General features: G+C 47.5%; 1 protein-coding gene across 1 annotated transcript; it reads left to right on the top strand.

Annotated features, from left to right (window-relative positions):
- The first annotated feature begins 3457 nt into the window (after positions 1–3457).
- On the top strand, positions 3458–15500 carry LOC143961128 (uncharacterized). The gene is made up of 2 exons (XM_077470308.1): positions 3458–4570; positions 13457–15500. The coding sequence occupies exons 1-2, from the start codon at positions 3668–3670 to the stop codon at positions 15095–15097; spliced, it is 2544 nt and encodes an 847-aa protein (XP_077326434.1). The 5' UTR covers positions 3458–3667; the 3' UTR covers positions 15098–15500.
- The last annotated feature ends 2399 nt before the right edge of the window (positions 15501–17899 follow it).

Here is a 17899-nt window from a genome sequence, read left to right as displayed (position 1 = left end):
CAATGCCTGTACCCCCCATATACCCGTGCATGGTGACATGAGGTATGGGGGGGGTGCAGACATGGTGACATGAGGTATAGGGGGGGTGCAGACATGGTAACATGAGGTATATGGGGGGGGTGCAGGCATGGTGACATTGGGGTATATGAGGAAGGGGTGTAGGCATGGTGACATGAGGTATATGAGGGGGGGTGCAGACATGGTGACATGGGGTATATGAGGGGGGGCAGACATGGTGACATAGGGTATATGAGGGGTGTAGGCATGGTGACATGGGGTATATGGGGGGGTGTAGGCATGGTGACATGGGGTACATGGGGGGGTGTAGGCATGGTGACATGGGGTATATGTGGGGGTGCAGACATGGTGACATAGGGTATAAGGAGGGGTGTAGGCATGGTGACATGAGGTATATGAGGGGGGGTGCAGACATGGTGACATGGGGTATATGAGGGGGGGGGGCAGACATGGTGACATAGGGTATATGGGGGGGTGTAGGCATGTGGTATGGGGTATATGGGGGGTGCAGACAGGGTGACATAGGGGATATGAGCGGGTGTAGGCATGGTGACATGGGGTATATGGGGGGAGTGCAGACATGGTGACATGGAGTATATGAGGGGGGAGTGTAGGCATGGTGACATGGGGTATATGAGGGGGGGGGGGTGTGGGCATGGTGACATGGGGTATATGGGGGGTGCAGACATAGTGACATGGGGTATATGAGGGGGGGTGCAGACATGGTGACATAGGGTATATGGGGGGGGGGGGTGTAGGCATGGTGACATGGGGTATATGGGAGGGGGTGTAGGCATGGTGATAAGGGGTATATGGGGAGGTGTAGGCATGGTGACATGAGGTATATGGGGGGTGCAGACATGTTGACATGGGGGATATGAGGGGGGTGCAGACATGGTGACATAGGGTATATGGGAGGGGTGTAGGCATGGTGATATGGGGTATATGGGGGGGTGCAGACAGGGTGACATGGGAGATATGGGGGGTGTAGGCATGGTGACATGGGGTATATGGGGGGAGTGCAGAAATGGTAACATGGGGTATATGAGGGGGGGGGGGTGTAGGCATGGTGACATGGGGTATATGGAGGGGGGTGTAGGCATGGTGACATGGGGTATATGGGGGGGAGTGCAGACATGGTGACATGGGGGATATGAGGGTGGGGTGTAGGCATGGTGACATGGGGTATATGGGGGGTGGTGTAGGCATGGTGACATGAGGTATATGGGGGGGTGTAGGCATGGTGACATGGGGTATATGGAGGGGTGTAGACATGGTGACATGGGGGATATGGGGGTGGGGTGTAGGCATGGTGACATGGGGTATATGGGGGGGTGCAGACATGGTGATATAGGGTATATGGGGGGGGGTGTAGGCATGGTGACATGGGGTATTTGGGGGGGTGTAGGCATGGTGACGTGGGGGATATGAGGGTGGGGTGTAGGCATGGTGACATGGGGTATATGGGGGAGCTGCAGACATGGGGTATATGCGGGGGGGGGGTGCAGACATGGTGATATAGCGGATTAGAGGGTGGGGTGCAGACATGGTGACATTGGGTATATGAGGGGGGGTGTAGGCATGATGTCATGAGGTATATGGGGGGTGTAGATATGATGACATGGGGTATATGGGGGATGCAGACATGGTGACATAGGGGATATGAGGGTGGGGTGCAGACATGGTGACATAGGGTATATGGGGGGTGTAGGCATGGTGACATGGGGTATATGGGGGGGGTGTAGGCATGGTGACATGGGGTATATGGGGGGGTGTAGGCATGGTGACATGAGGTATATGAGGGGTGCAGACATGCTGACATGGGGGATATGAGGGGGGTGCAGACATGGTGACATAGGGTATATGGGAGGGGTGTAGGCATGGTGATATGTGGTATATGGGGGGTGCAGACAGGGTGACATGGGGGATATAGGGGGATGTAGACGTGGTGACATGGGGTATATGAGGGGGGTGTAGGCATGATGTCATGACGTATATGGGGGGGTGTAGATATGATGACATGGGGTATATGGGGGGGGGTGCAGACATGGTGACATAGGGGATATGAGGGTGGGGTGCAGACATGGTTACATAGGTTATATGGGGGGTGTAGGCATGGTTACATGGGGTATATGGGGGGTGTAGGCATGGTGACATGGGGTATATGGGGGGATGTAGGCATGGTGACATGAGGTATATGGGGGTGGAGACATGTTGACATGGGGGATATGAGGGGGGGTGCAGACATGGTGACATAGGGTATATGGGAGGGGTGTAGGCATGGTGATATGGGGTATATGGGGGGGTGCAGACAGGGTGACATGGGGTATATGGGGGGGTGTAGACATGGTGACATGGGTATATGGAGGGGGGTGTAGGCATGGTGACATGGGGTATATGGAGGGGGGTGCAGGCATGGTGACATGGGGTATATGGGGGGGGGGGTGGGGTGGGCATGGTGACATGGGGGATATGAGGGTGGGGTGTAGGCATGGTGACATGGGGTATATGGAGGGGGGTGCAGGCATGGTGACATGGGGTATATGGGGGGGGGGGTGTGGGCATGGTGACATGGGGGATATGAGGGTGGGGTGTAGGCATGGTGACATGGGGTATATGGGGGGGGGTGTAGGCATGGTGACATGGGGTGTATGGGGGGGTGTAGGCATGGTGACATGGGGGATATGAGGGTGGGGTGTAGGCATGGTGACATGGGGTATATGGGGGGGGTGTAGGCATGGTGACATGGGGTATATGGGGGGGGTGCAGACATGGTGATATAGGGGATATGAGGGTGGGGTGCAGACATGGTGACATCGGGTATATGAGGGGGGATGTAGGCATGATGTCATGAGGTATATGGGGGGGTGCAGACATGGTGACAGGGGATATGAGGGTGGGGTGTAGGCATGGTTACATGAGGTATATGGGGGGGATGGGGGGCTGCAGATATGGGATATATGGGGGGCTGTAGACATGGGGTATATGTCACAATGCCTGTACCCCCATATACCCGTATAATATATGTGGGTGGGGGCACGGTGACACAGTAGAAGGAGGCAGGCGGTGGGGGGAGGAGGGGATGTGGATATGAGGTGAATACACAGGGTGATGAAAGTGAGGCTTGGCGGACACTGTGGGAGTGGGATAAGTCAGCTACAATGTAGGCGGAGTGAAGGAAATAAGACGGGAAACAAGGGGTGGGGCAGAGTGCTGGAGGGGCGGACGCATGGGAAGGAGACTAGCTAGTACTAAGGCGCTTCCGCTCGTGCCAATCTTGACCTTCCTTCCGTTGCTCCACCCCCTAAGCTGGTCCCGCCTTAATATTGCCGCGGGAAGCCTATGGCAGCGAAAAAAAAGATTAGACATCCCCCTCTTTCTCCTCCTCCTTACCGGGACCTGACATGGAGCGAGGGAGGGCGGGGCCTAAAGCGGAAATCCCAGTAAAACCGCTCACTGCGCATGTGCCTAAGCGCAGCTATCTTGTACCCAGAAGGCCTTTGGGGCCGCCATAGTTACCTATCCTTGTGCCTCGCCGATTTTTAAAGCATCCGTGTGTTGGCGCCGTAGTGTGAGATTGGCCCCATTGGTGAGTGAGGGAAGCCGGCGAGAAGGTTCTTAGGAGCTCAGACATCGGCCTGGGAGAATTATGAGCTGGCGGGATGGCTCCCCTCCTCGAGGTTCAGCTGACAGAAGAGCGGCCAGGAGGGATCCGTTTGTACCAAGAGACAGGAGGGGTCCTGACTGTGACTTCATCCCTCCCTCTATGGAGAACCCCAGAAGACCTTTCCAGAGGACCGATCAGAACAGACGGGACCAGGATGAGCGGAGGACTCGGGATAGAACATGGAAGGACAGAGATCCCGATCGCTCCGTGAGGAACGATCGGGAGAGGAACCGAAGACCCGACACCGCCGCGGCGATTGGTAATCGAGAGAGGAACCGAAGACCTGACTCCACGGTGAGCAATGATCGAGAGAGGAACCGAAACCGTGAGACCACGTCTAGCAACGATCGGGAAAAGGACCGAAAAGCTGGGACCATGCCAAGCCGAAAACCCGATGTGCCGGAAAAACCCAAAGTACCCGAGACCACACCAAGCAATGATCCAGAGAAACAGAAAAAAACAGAGCCCACGCCGAGCAACGTCCCAAAAAAGCCGGATCCTCCGCAGAGCCTTGTCCAGGGGGTGGTCCCGGAGCACATCCGAAGATCCGTGTACCTCCTGAAGGACTACCTGCCCATAAAGGACCGGGAGCCAATCATCGGACTGGAGTACGTCATGGAGTACCGGGTCCAAATCCGAGAGGCTAGAGTGGAAATCAAGTATTTCTGTGAGCTCTGCGAGATGGACAGCGGCGTGGTCCCCATGTTGGACCATTTGTGCGGGTTTAAACATCGCAAGATGTTTGTGGCCAAAGAGTACCCGTTTGTTCTGAAGGCGCTTTTCAGCAGCAAGGAGGACCGGGCGCTGTTCATGAGGAGGATGGCCGTGGAGATCGAGGAAGAAGATGGCATCAAGATGTACAAGAGCGATCCCGTCGTTAGAATGGTACTGGGAGTACAGCGCACACACACAGATAATGGGGGGGGGGGGGGTTCAGGATTCCCCAATCCAGGGGTCCTCTGTCAAAGTATATCTGATACCAAAACTTCTCACCACATCTGCATGCCCCCTTTTCGCCTGCGCTCACTGCCACAGCCCTCTCCCACATGTACATCCTGCAGCCCTCATCCAGCCTGTGCTTGCTGACCACTGAGTCCCTCTCTGGCCTACACTGACCACCACACCTGCATGCTCCCCTTCCACCTGCATTTGGCACCACACATGCATGCCCCCATTCTTCCTGCACTTGGCACCATATGTGCACACCCCTTGCCCACCAGCATGCACAGCCACAATCCCCTCCCACCTGCTCTCAATACCACACCCCTCTCCCATCTGCAAGCTTTCCCTCCCTCCTGCACTTACCACCACACCTTTACATCCCTCTCTGGCTTGCACTCACCAAAACAACCCCCTCCACTACACCTGCATGCTCACCTTCCACCAGCAATCAGCATGTCTGCACATTCTAGGGGTGCAACTAACGATTATTTTCATAATCGATTGATCGCTGATTATTTTTTTCGATTAATCGGATAAAATCATATTAAAAAAAAAAAAAAAAGTAATATGCCATTTTTCCATTTATTTAAAAGTAATAATGAAAAAACTGAGTGTAAGGGTCCTTTCACACAGGGCAGATCAGTGCTGATCCGCCCGGTGGATATCCGCTTGCTCAGCGGGGATCGCCAGAGCTATCTCCGCTGAGCAGGAAGATGGCAGGTCCGTCTCTGCACACTGCGCAGGGACGAACCTGTCACAGGGCCGCTCTCCCCTATGGGAGATCGGGTGATGACGGACCGTAGTATCCGTCGTCACCCGATCCAATGACGGATGGAAAAATAGCTTTTTCCTCCGTCACACTTTTTCGGAGCGGCTCGGATGTCAGCGGACATGTCACCGCTGACATCCAACGTTTCATAGACCTCTACGGAGCATCCGTTCAGGTCCACCTGTAAAACTGACAGGCAGACCTGAACGGAGTGTCCGTGTGAAAGAGGCCTTACACTCAAACTGCAGAATAAAACGCCAATGATGGAGTAACACCCCCCCCCCCCCCCCCCAATAAAATGCAGCTTATTACAAGCATAAAAACATAGTCGGCATATCACTGATGATTTGCGCCAAGCTCACCACCGATCAAAGTTCCTCCAAACAGACCGCTGTGATGAGTCCCAGGATGACACCTATTGGCACAAATCATCAGTGATATGCTTGTAATCTGCATTTTATTGGGGGGAGATAGTGTTATACCTTTTATTTAACCCTTTCATGACTAAGCCTATTTTTGACATTTGGTGTTTACAAGTTAAAATCCATATTTTTTGCTAGAAAATTACCTGGAACCCCCAAACATTATATATATTTTTTTAGCAGAGACTCTAGAGAATAAAACAGCGATTGTTGCAATATTTTATGTCACACGGTATTTGCGCAGCAGTGTTTTTAAACGCAACTTGTTGGGAAAAGGGACACTTTCATGAATTAAAAAAAAAACGAAACAGTAAAATTAGCCCAATTTTTTGCGTAATGTGAAAGATAATGTTACGCTGAGTAAATAGATACCAAACATGTCACACTTTATAATTGCACGCACTCGTGGATTGACGACAAAGTACGGTACCTAAAAATCTCAATAGGAAACGCTTTAATTTTTTTTTTTTTACGGTTACCAGGTTAGCGTTAGAGGAGGTCTAGTGCTAAAATTATTGCTCTCGCTCTGACGATCGTGGCGATAACTCACATGTGTGATTTGAACACCGTTTACATATGCGGGCGCGACTTCCGTATGCGTTTTTCTTTTCTTTGCTTCGCGGGGACGGCGGGCGCTTTAAAAAAAAAAAAAATTTTTTATTTTATTTATTTGAAAATGAATAAATTGTTTTAAAAAAAATAAAAAAATTTGATCACTTTTATTGCTGTCACAAGGAATGTAAACATCCCTTGTGACAGTAATAGGTGGTGACAGGTACTCTTTATGGAGGGATCGGGGGTCTAAAAGACCCCCCACCCCTCCTTTACACTTCAATTTATTCTGATCGCCGAAAACGGCGATTCTGAATACCGTATATCTTTTTAAAACCGGCGCCATTGACATCGCTTCCGTGTTTACTATGAGGAGACTGGAACGAAGCCGCTTACGGCTTCCTTCCAGTTCCTCCCCAGCAGCCGGAGGCATCAGATCGCGAAACGGTGCTCCCGATCAACTGATGGCAGCCCTTTACCGCGAATGCGCCACTTCAATGCTATTAACGGTGCATGCACAGGATATTTCTTTAGAGGTGGCGAAAAATTATGGAGCTGGACAGATGGTTAGAACATCAGCAGCAGCCCCCGCCTACCCCACTAACATGCCCCCGAATCGCGAATGCGCGGGATATTTGATTACTGGTCGAGAAATTATGGACGCAAGCTGCTATTAACAGGGCATGTGCGGGATATTTGTTTAGTGGTTGAGAAAAATTATGGACTCAAGCGGGCGTAGACTTGCTGGGAGGGAGAGATAGAGCGGAGCTTGGAGAGGGGGGCGGGGCCCCATGCATAGCACTGACTACATGTACAGTACTTTCTGGGCACAGTGAGGTGTAGTTATTGGCAGAACAATGTACTGTACATGTAGTCAGTGCTATGCACGGGCCCCGCCCCCCTCTCCAAGCTCCGCTCTATCCCTCCTGCACTCGCCACCACACCACCACTCCTTCCTGCACTCGCCACCACACCTCCACCTCTTCCTGCACTCGCCTCCCTTCCTTCCTGCACTCGCCACCCCACCTTCACAACTCGCTGCCACACTAGCACACCTCCCTCCTTCCTGCACTCGCACCACGTCTGCACATTCCGCTGCCACCTGGACTCACCCCTGCACTCAACACCAAGCCTGCACACCCAGCCCCTACCCTCCACAAACACCTGCATGCCCCTTGCTCTCCCCCACCCCTGGTCTCACCCCTGTATGTGCTGCACCCCCCCCCCCGATTCCAACCCTACTTACCCTCCTCCATAGCTGCACACCCCCTCTGTGCTCACCCCAGCTCTATGGGGCCTGACACCTTCACTTCCCATGTTTCAACCACACCTGACCTCCATTACCTTTCACTATTGGGCTTGCTTACACTCTAACACACCTATTCTGACCACCATACCTACCATGCCAACGCCTCCCATCCCCTGCCTTGCTCAATCTAGAACAGGGGTCTCAAACTGGCGGCCCTCCAGTTGTTGCAAAACTACAAGTCCCATGAGGCATTACAAGGCTGACAGTTACAAGCATGACTCCCACGGGCAGAGGCATGGTGGGACTTGTAGTTTCACAACAGCTGCAGTTTGAGACCGCTGATCTAGAACAAGCACACTTTTCCTAGTTTTGGGTAAAGTAGTGGAGGGTTAAAACCACTGTCAAATTTTATTTAGGGGTGCACTGAATATACATTTTGGTACCGAAAATGAAGGCTGTAGTAGGCTGAAAGTGACAGGGTTTTTTTTTTTTTTTAATTTATATTTTTATATATAATTTTATTTGACTTTTTAATTAATATCATACATTTTAAATGAATTTCTTGTTGACCATTCTTGGCACCTTTTAGTGCAAGAAAAGCTCAATAAAAAGTGCAGTCTCTAACCATCTCTTGTATCATGTGTGCAATATCTTACTTAAACACATGGCTAATAGTATTGGCAACATTTTCATTCGATGCACCTCTAGCAGACATGATACAGGAGATGGTCAGAGATTGCACACATGATACAAGAGATCAATGCAGCCTCACCAGTATCCATCAAATGCAGCTTCACCAGTGACTGTCGGATGCAGCAGCCTGCCTGTGCCCGTCATGCAGCCTCGCCAGTGCCTGTCAGATGCAGCCTGCCTGTCATGCAGCCTCATCAGTGACAATCCGATGCAGCAGCCTGCCTGTGCCCATCATGCAGCCTCACCAGTGCCAATCTGTGTGTTACAAAGCTGAATTGCCCGGGCCATAGTAACAATGTCTCGCCATTGGATCAGTGTGCTGTCTATCACAGGAGGTGGGACATTGTTACTACAGCCCGGGCAATTCAACTCATATGGAGATCGCGGCTCTGCAATAGGAGGAGGAGGGAGGGGAAGACTGGACCTTGACCAGTATTACACTCTGCAGTGGGCGGCACCTGGCGCCGCTACGCAATTATCTGCATTTTTTTTTTTTTTTTTCCAGCAACGTGCCAAAAACACAATTTTCGGCCACCGAAATTTCAGTGCGTCCCTAGTTATAATTGTTATGGCATCTGTGTCTCGTTATTGCGTCTACAGGACAAGAAGTGATAAAGTCTCAGCAGGAAGTGAGGATATTTTCCCAAAGTAAAGGAAATTCCCCCCCCCCCTCCCCTAATTGTCACAGGAAAAAAGTGTCCCCATTGGAAGAGTTCTATACATTCCAATTCTGCTGGCAAGCCAAACCTTTTGGATTCACCCTTGCTTTTATTCCTGGTGTTCAGGGCAGTTAGAGTGAATCTCCATAAGGAGGTCATAGACAGCAATAAAAAGCAAAACAAAAACCTCACAGGGGTTCTAATTCTTCACCACTAATCTCAAAGAAAAAGCTTTGCCTTGCCTTTTTTTTATACTTTATGGGGTTCACCAAGCAGAGATTATAGCACGGTGACTGCAGTTCTTATCTCCCCCTAGTAAGATATACAGCCCTATATCCTACGGCTAGCCCTCTGTGAAGTCCATTTGCTGGGCTGGGTCCTCCAGCTGTTGATACCACAGAGCAGCAAAGTCTTGGAATGCAACGGAGTACAAGTGGGTTCAAATCCAATCTTAAAAAACCAGAGTTGCTCAAATTATATTTAGCACAAGCTAAGTAAAAATAGAATAAATTACATAAAGTCGTTTTTCTAAGCTGCAGCTATTTCTTTTTTTTTCAAATATAAATTTTATTAAACACCACATAAAGGGAGATATCCCGACAGTACAATCAATACAGAGATACAAACATATGAAGCGCTTGCGTGACTTAAAAACATTACTAGCAAGGTCACAGAACCAGGCGTCTCACAGTGAACTGCCAGCAAACCGGGATAATGCGCTAAGCCACCCATCATCCCACCGTAATCACTCATGTCCAAGACGGGAACCTCCCTTCCATTTTCCATATACTCTTCAGGGAAGGGGGGGGGGGAGAAAAGAGGGAATGAAGAGAAAGGGGGGTGGGTATCAGCCAGGGAGATGGACATCCCCATCCTAGGGCCCACACCTTCGCAAGTCCACTACGAACCCAGGAGGGCAGCTGCAGCTATTTCACTCTTCAGTGGTATAGAATATGAAATATACTTTAGATTACCAAAAGTATTGGGACACCTGCCTTTACACACATGAACTTTAATGGCACCCCAGTTGTAGTCTGTAGGGTTCAATTTTGAGTTGGCCAACCCTATGCAGTTATATCGGCATCAACTCTTCTGGGAAGGCTGTCCACAAGGTTTAGGAGTGTGTCTATGGGAATGTTTGACCATTCTTCCAGAAGCACATTTGTGAGGTCGGGTACTGATGTTGGATGAGAAGGCCTGGCTTGCAGTCTCCGCTCTAATTCACCCCAAAGGTGTTCTACCGCGTTGAGGTCAGGACTCTGTGCAGGCCAGTCAAGTTCCTCCACCCCAAACTCGCTCATTTATGCACTGCTTTTCCTGTTTACACCATGATCAGCTGTGATTGGACACAGCTGATCATTTGGTGAAGGGTCTCCATCAGACTCTTTTTACCTATATCAGAGTTGCAGTGTGTCAGACTGACACGCCGTGCTACACGGCGGCTCGTTCTCCTTTTCATGTCATTTGACACCCAATCAGGATAACTAAACCATTTTGCTATCTGGCAGGCGAGAAGTGACGTATTTGCACACCGCCTATTAATTTAGTATTATAATAAAGGAATACTCCCGCACTATCACTGAAGGTGAAAAGAAATATAACACAACTGCTGAAAACACAGATATGGTGAAACCATGACCAAAGTAATATGTTTATGTGGATGGGGTTGTGCTGTTGTAAAACTATAATAAAACCTGTGTGACACAAGTAGTAGTACTAAAACTGTGCACAAGATGGCAGTAAAACTAAAATGTCAAATACAAAAAAAACCTTCCAAGCTGTAACTGAAAAAAAGGTTTCCAATGCAAATATACAGTATCTCACAAGTGAGTACACCCCTCGTGTTTTTGTAAATATTTTATATCTTTTCATGTGACACTTTGCTACCATGTAAAGTAGTGAGTGTACAGCTTGTATAACAGTGTACATTTGCTGTCCCCTCAAAATAACTCAACACACAGCCATTATTGTCTAAACCGCTGATGCTGAAGTCAATACACCCCTAAGTGAAAATGTCCAAATTGGGGCCCAAAGTGTCAATATTTTGTGTGGCTACCATTATTTTCCAGCAGTGCCTTAACCCTCTTGAGCATGGAGTTCACCAGAGCTTCACAGGTTGTCACTTCTCTATCACAACATCACAGAGCTGGTGGATATTAGAGACTTTGCCCTCCTCCACCTTCTGTTTGAAGATGTCCCACAGATGCTCAGTAGGGTTTTTAGGTCTGGATTGGCCAGTCCATCACCTTTACACTCAGCTTCTTTAGCAAGGCAGTGGTCATCTTGGAGGCGTGTTTGGGGTTGTTATATCTTTGAAGAGAGGGGATCATGCTCTGCTTCAGTATGTCTTAGTACATGTTGGCATTCATGGTTCCCTCAATGAACTGCAGCACTCATACAGCCGCCGAGCCATGACACTCCCACCACCGTGCTCGACTAGGCGAGACACGCTTGTCTTTGAAGTCCTCACCTGGTTGCCGCCACACACGCTTGACACCATCTGAACCAAATACGTTTATCTTTGTCTCATCAGACCACAGGACATGGTTCCAGTAATCCATGTCGTTAGTCTGCTTGTCTTCAGCAAACTGTTTGCAGGCTTTCTTGTGCCTCATCTTTAGAAGAGGCTTCCTTCTGGGACGACAGCCATGCAGACCAATTTGGTGCAGTGTGCGGAGTGTGGTCTGAGCACTGACAGGCTGACCCCCCCCCCCCCCTTCAACCTCTGCAGCAATGCTGGCAGCACTCATATGTCTTCTCTATTTCCCAAAGACAGCCTCTGGATATGACGCTCAGCACGTGCACTCAACTTTGGTCAACCATGACGAGGCCTGTTCTGAGTGGAACCTGTCCTGTTAAACCGCTGTATGGTCTTGGCCACCATGCTGTAGCTCCGTTTCAGGGTCCAGGCAATCTTCTTATAGCCTAGGCCATATTTATGTAGAGCAACAATTTTTTTTTTTTTTTTATTTCAGATCCTCAGAGTTCTGTGCCATGTTGAACTTCCAGTGACCAGTATGAGAGAGTGAGAGCGATAACACCAAATTTAACATGCCTGCTTCGCATTCACCCCTGATACCTTGTAACACTAAAGTCACATGACACAGAGGAGGGGAAATGGCTAATTGGGCCCAATTTGGGCATTTTCACTTAGGGATGTCCTCACTTTGTTGTCAGCGGACATTAATGGCTGTGTGTTGAGTTATTTTGAAAGGACAGCAAATTTACACTTTTATACAAGCTGTACACTCACTACTTTACATTGTAGCAAAGTGTCATTTATTCAGTGTTGTTACATGAAAATATAGAATAAAATATTTACAAAAATGTGAGGGGTGTACTCCTGTGAGACACTGTAAATTTTGTGTTACAAAAAGAACAGTAATATATCAATCAGTGCTCATAAAATAAACATTAACATATCAATGCATGTAGTGAAACTATTCTAAAAGTCTCTAGAATAATCCTGAGATGAGTGAAAGATGGTGCTTCAATCTTAACTGTCCAAACTATGTCGAAAGTGATCGGTGTCTCTTCATTCCATTCATGCAATGTGAAGTGGCCTCTCACCTTACTGCTGTAAGGTAACACCATGGGAGAACAGCCAAAATTCAGATATATCCTCTGTAGGTCCTTGCATAGCTAGCTGGTGGCTTCTATAACCCTTGGGGGGTCCTCCTCCCATTAATCCAAGTATTGTTACTAGGGGGTGGTTGGTGGCTCCTCCTGTACTGAACTTCCACACTCGCCCTGAAAGGGATGCAAAGGGAAGAAGGGGAATGCCCAAATATTGTAGTATGTCATATAAAAATGTATTATTAAAACCAACACAAGTTAACATTCACATTAAGAAGATGAGACACAGTATATCATCCATGAGCGCCGAGCTCGTCTCCTGCATCACTTCCGATGCGTATCGTCATCTGGCTTCATCAGGGGATCATCACGTGACTTCATTAGGGGATCCCCTGACGACACGCGTCAGGATTGGCCGACAGGCACAGCAGCAGTAAGGTGAGAGGCCACTTCCCATAGAGGTGTCACTGCATGGAATAAAGAGACACCGGTCACTTTCTTCATAGTTTGAACGGTTAAGATTGGAGCACCATCTTTCACTCCTCATCCCAGGATTATTCTAGAGACTTAATAATAGTTTTACTACACGCATTGACATGTTAATGTTTATTTATGAGCACTGATTGGTTTATCACTGTTCTTTTTGTTGTTTGCACAAGATTTATATTTGCATTGGTTACCTTTTTTCAGTTTCGCCTTTTTGGAGGGTTTTTATTTGTTTTTGTATATGATGTTTCAGTTTTACTGCCATCTTGTGCACAGTTTTAGTACTACTACTTGTGTTTTATTATAGTTTTACAACAGCGCAGCACCCTTCACATACGCATTAATTAGTATTCGTGTAGAGATAGATCTATTTATTTTGGGTTGATTTCACAAAAAATTTAATATTTCTGATCTACATTACAGGTACCAATGATGAATGTGAAGTCAACAGAAGCTAAAAAATCCAAGCGAAAAACAAGGTGGGATCCTGAAGGAGAAAGACAAAAAAAAATGAAGCAAGTTCTGAAAATTCTGGACTCATTTGTGATTGGTGATGACGATGAAGCAGCGACTGTCACAAGGCTCCTACAGAAGGTGACATCTGTAGTGAAGTTTCACACGGACAAGTTGAAAGAACAGGCTCTTTTCCCGATAAAAGTGGCCAGGGCACAGAATGTAGCCACGACATTCGTGAAGAGTGCTATTAGAGCACGTTTGGCAGAGCAGAATATATTCCCACTGCTAGAATTAGGAAATATTAGTCTCCATACCCTAGGTCGTCCTTATCACCCAAATGATAAGAAACCATTCTCGCTTCCCAATCCTATTCCACAAAGGATACAAGGAGCCCCAAATTTCCAATTAAACCGTAATCCTCAAATGCCCTTAGCACAAGCTAACTCAGATTTAGAGATTGAGGAAACCGATGAGGATATCGAGTTTTTTAAGCAATTAATAGCATTGCTTGATTTGCTTCCAGAGAGTCCCACACCAACAGCCAGTTCAAAGATGGATTCAGAAATACTGATGTTACAATCATATTTGCTAGATAACGCAAATCTAGAAAACGCACCAGCCAACCAGTTAACGCAGGCTGGCCCTTTAACACAGGGTCTGGCAAGTATGGGAAAGGTTTCTCCGTATCAGCAGTTGAATAGATCTGCATCTATAAAGCCTGCAGCTGTGGCTCAGTTCAGTCCAAATTTATCAATGCCAATGGCCTCCGTGGCACAAAGTGCACCCCTTGTGGAAAATACACAGGCAGATCAGAATTTACTATTGCAAATGGTAGAATTAATACAAGGCAGAAAACCAAACGTGAATGCATCTTTGCTCGAAAAGCAGAACCTTCAAAACCGAGAATGTATTGAGACGGTCAATTCTTCAGCGGTGATAATGGCACAGACTGCTCATCGGCCCCCGTTTATGGAACGACAGCCAGGGTTTGTTACCGCATCCAGAAGCAACAAAGAGTTTGGCCTTGAGCAACCGATGGCAGGAAAATATAAGAGTACTAATAAAAGGCCGTTTGATGACGCTGCCAAATCTACAGGCTTTAGGTCAAATGAATCTAAACGTAATTTGTTTGCAGATATGAGTAGCAAATCCAGTGTGTACAATAGAGACTGGGATGAGCCCTCTTACAGCAATATTCCTAAAAAAGGTGCAAATCGAGCATATGATGACTTTAGGGCAGAGCAAGCACCCCTTTCTAGGGTCTCTCTGCCTCCCAACATTCAAAGATTAGAAAATGAAAGGTTGCAAGATATCGCTTTTGAGCGTGACTTAAGAGCCAGGCCTAATTACGGCGGACTTAGTTCAAGGTCATTCGATGATCCCGCAAGGGAGCGTGACATGCCTTTTGGTAAGCGTGCTAAACTGGACAGTGATTTTGCAACACCACGAAACACAGACTGGGGGGAGCGCTATCCTGATGAACGTGGCTCTACAGATACAGGGATACCGAATCTGTCAGCAGATCTCTTAAAAAAGATTCGAGGAAAAGATTTGTTTACGGTTTCAGCAATTCTCAGTGAATACACAGAAAGTAATCCTTATAACTAAATACATTACATTTAGAAGATTTTCCAGGAAACATAAACCGTGGACTCTGAACAATATGTTTGTGGTCCTAATTTCTATAACTTGGGGATTTTTTTTATTTCTATGTTTTTTTGTCTGTTTTAAGGGACAAGTGTAAAGATTTTTTTTTTGAGTAAAAATAACAAAATATCAGACACAAAAAAAAGATGAAAAATTATTTCTGTACAATTACAGATAATTAACTAACTACTTCCTAATAATTAAAACTGAAGTTTAATCCGCTTTTATTTTGCCTTCCCTGGTTTCTTTTCCTCATTTCATCAACCTGTTAATCCACATTTTTGAATAAGCTTCCATTTTCATGACATCCCTTATTTGAAACCCAGTACTACCATCCCTGGAACTTTTTGTATCTCTATGCAATGCAGACAGATCATGGCTGGTGGGAAGGGTGTCAGGCCACAGTATATAGCTTCCTGAAAACATCACACCACCTTGCCTCAGTACTTCTCTTAAAGTGAATGTCTACTAGATTATCTGTTTATTAAAAGTCAGCAGCTACAAAAAGTGTCTTTTAATAAACACACACTCACCTGTCACACGTTCCAATGATTTGGTCGCCCAAAGCCTCGCTTCTCTCCCAGGCCCTGGCATCATTAGTGTGGGCACCTGGCTGTGACAGCTTGTGGCTTCACAGCCGAGTGCACATGCGCAAGCCGCGCTGCCCCTCCTGATTGGGCGAGAATCTTCTGGAACATGTCAAAGGTCCCAGAAGATTGCGGGGGGGAGAGAGGAGGAGTCACCTAGGTGGGAGCTGGGTACCTGTCGAAACTAGGTACCCACCCCAAACCAAAATGTGGCATGTGGGGGTTAGGCTTCCTTAAAGCAGAAGTTTCATTTTTGAATGCAACTCCACTTTAAGAGCCCTCAGTCATTATACACAGTAGAATGGCTCTTGGGAATGCAAAGATCAAAATGTGTAGATGGGTGAATGTCAGTCCAGAGGAGTTCCTACCCTGTTTCCCTGAAAATAAGCCCTAGTTAGTCATTGTAAAAACATGTAATCGGTTTTGTAAAAGGATTATAGTGCAGTGTGTCTCCTTGTGTAACTTTATTTGGAAAATACCTTGTTTACAGCGCTGCTGGGCTTCCACGTGACCCGCCAGAGAGCTTCTTCCAGCTGATGTTAAAGGCCCCTCCCTCTGCAGTGCTCGGAGCGGGGAAGAAGAGTTCCGGGGGGGTCACATGAGCACCCAGTGGCGCTGTAAATAAGTTATTTTCCACAATAAAGTTACAAAAGGAGACACACTGCACATATGTAATCTATTTTGTAAAAAGATTATGGTTATACAATGTCTTTAAACAAGGTTTATTTTTGGGATTACAGAATGCCATAATGCTGACTTCTGAGCTGACAGGCGTAGAGGGGGGAGAGAAGACAGGAACTTTTTGTTTTAAACATTTGTTTTTTTTTTTACCAGGATTTTTAGAACATAGAGAGGGGTAAATGACACAACACAAGCACTGTATGGTCTATCATGCTTTCAGGATATTATTTTCTTTTCTCTTCTTTTTTTTTTTTTTTTTTTTTTTTTGGGGGGGGTTACAACCGACATGACTGTATTTGAATAAATGTAGATTATTGTATATTCCGTAAGTAAATAAGACATCCCCTGAAAATAAGCCCAAGTGGTGGTGTTGTTGAGTGGGCCGCCTTACCAACCGATGAGTCATCAGTTGTCAGCGCTGACAGCTGAATGTAAAAAGAATTGCCGGAAATGAAAAATGAACAAAAACACAACAGCTGGGGGTCATTCCTCCAATCCAAACCTGGCCCTTTGGGTCTGGTATGGCTTTTGAGGGGAACCTCCATGGCAAAATTGAAAAAAAAAGAAAAAGTGACATGGGGTCCCCCCAAAATCCATACCAGAGTCTTACCAGAGCATGCAGCTTGGTAGGTCAGGAAAGGGGGGGGCGAACCCTCCCCCTTGCTCCTGAAACCTACCAGGTCACATGCCCTCAACATGGCTACAAGGACCTCCTTCCTACAACCCTGGCTGGTGGTTGTGGGGTTCTGCAGGCGGGGGGCTTATCCGAATCTGGAAGAGCCCCCTGATCCCGCCCCGCCGCATAGTACACCTACTCATTCACCACAAAAAAAGAATAGTGTAAAAAAGGCAGGAGCCAGTTTTTGACACGTCCTTTATCAAAAAAACAAAAATGTCCCCTGGATACATCGTCAATCATGATGCCTGCAGATTCGAAAAAAAAAAACCTCCCAACAAAGGCTCCTGCCGTATGACCGGTCTTGAATAACTAAGGGGCGGAGCCACCGGTGACATCACCTTACCGTTCCAGAATGCTGCTCGCTAGTCTCTACCCCTTTCCTGACCTGCCACACTGTATGCTCTGATAAGGGTCTGGTATGGATTTGGGGGAGGAGGCACGCATTTTTAAAAAAAATGTTGGTATTGGGGTTCCCCTCAAAATCCATACCAGACCCAAAGGGCATGGTATGGATTGGGGAGGGGCCCGCGCTGTTTTTTTTCATTGCCAGCAATTCTTTTTTTCTCTTTCGTTCATTGACGGACACAGCTCCATTAAATCTTGACCGTAAGGTTATCACGCCACCTTCAGGAGAGGACTAGGCAGAACATATAATACATGTAAAAACAGAACTGTACAGTTCTGCTCAGGGGGCTGTCCCTCTGGCTATAACCCCTCAGCCTGCTTCCTGCAGCTCAGTTTTTTTCTGCCTAGTGATGGAGAAGGACCTAGGCTCCCTGCCGGGACCATCGGTCCTGGGGATTTTCTTGCCTTTTA

This window comes from Lithobates pipiens, unplaced genomic scaffold, assembly GCF_037356315.1.
Source record: "Lithobates pipiens isolate NorthernLeopardFrog02 unplaced genomic scaffold, aLitPip1_a1.2 Scaffold_8, whole genome shotgun sequence".
Classification (NCBI taxonomy): domain Eukaryota; kingdom Metazoa; phylum Chordata; class Amphibia; order Anura; family Ranidae; genus Lithobates; species Lithobates pipiens.
This window is presented reverse-complemented; position numbering and strand designations above follow the sequence as displayed.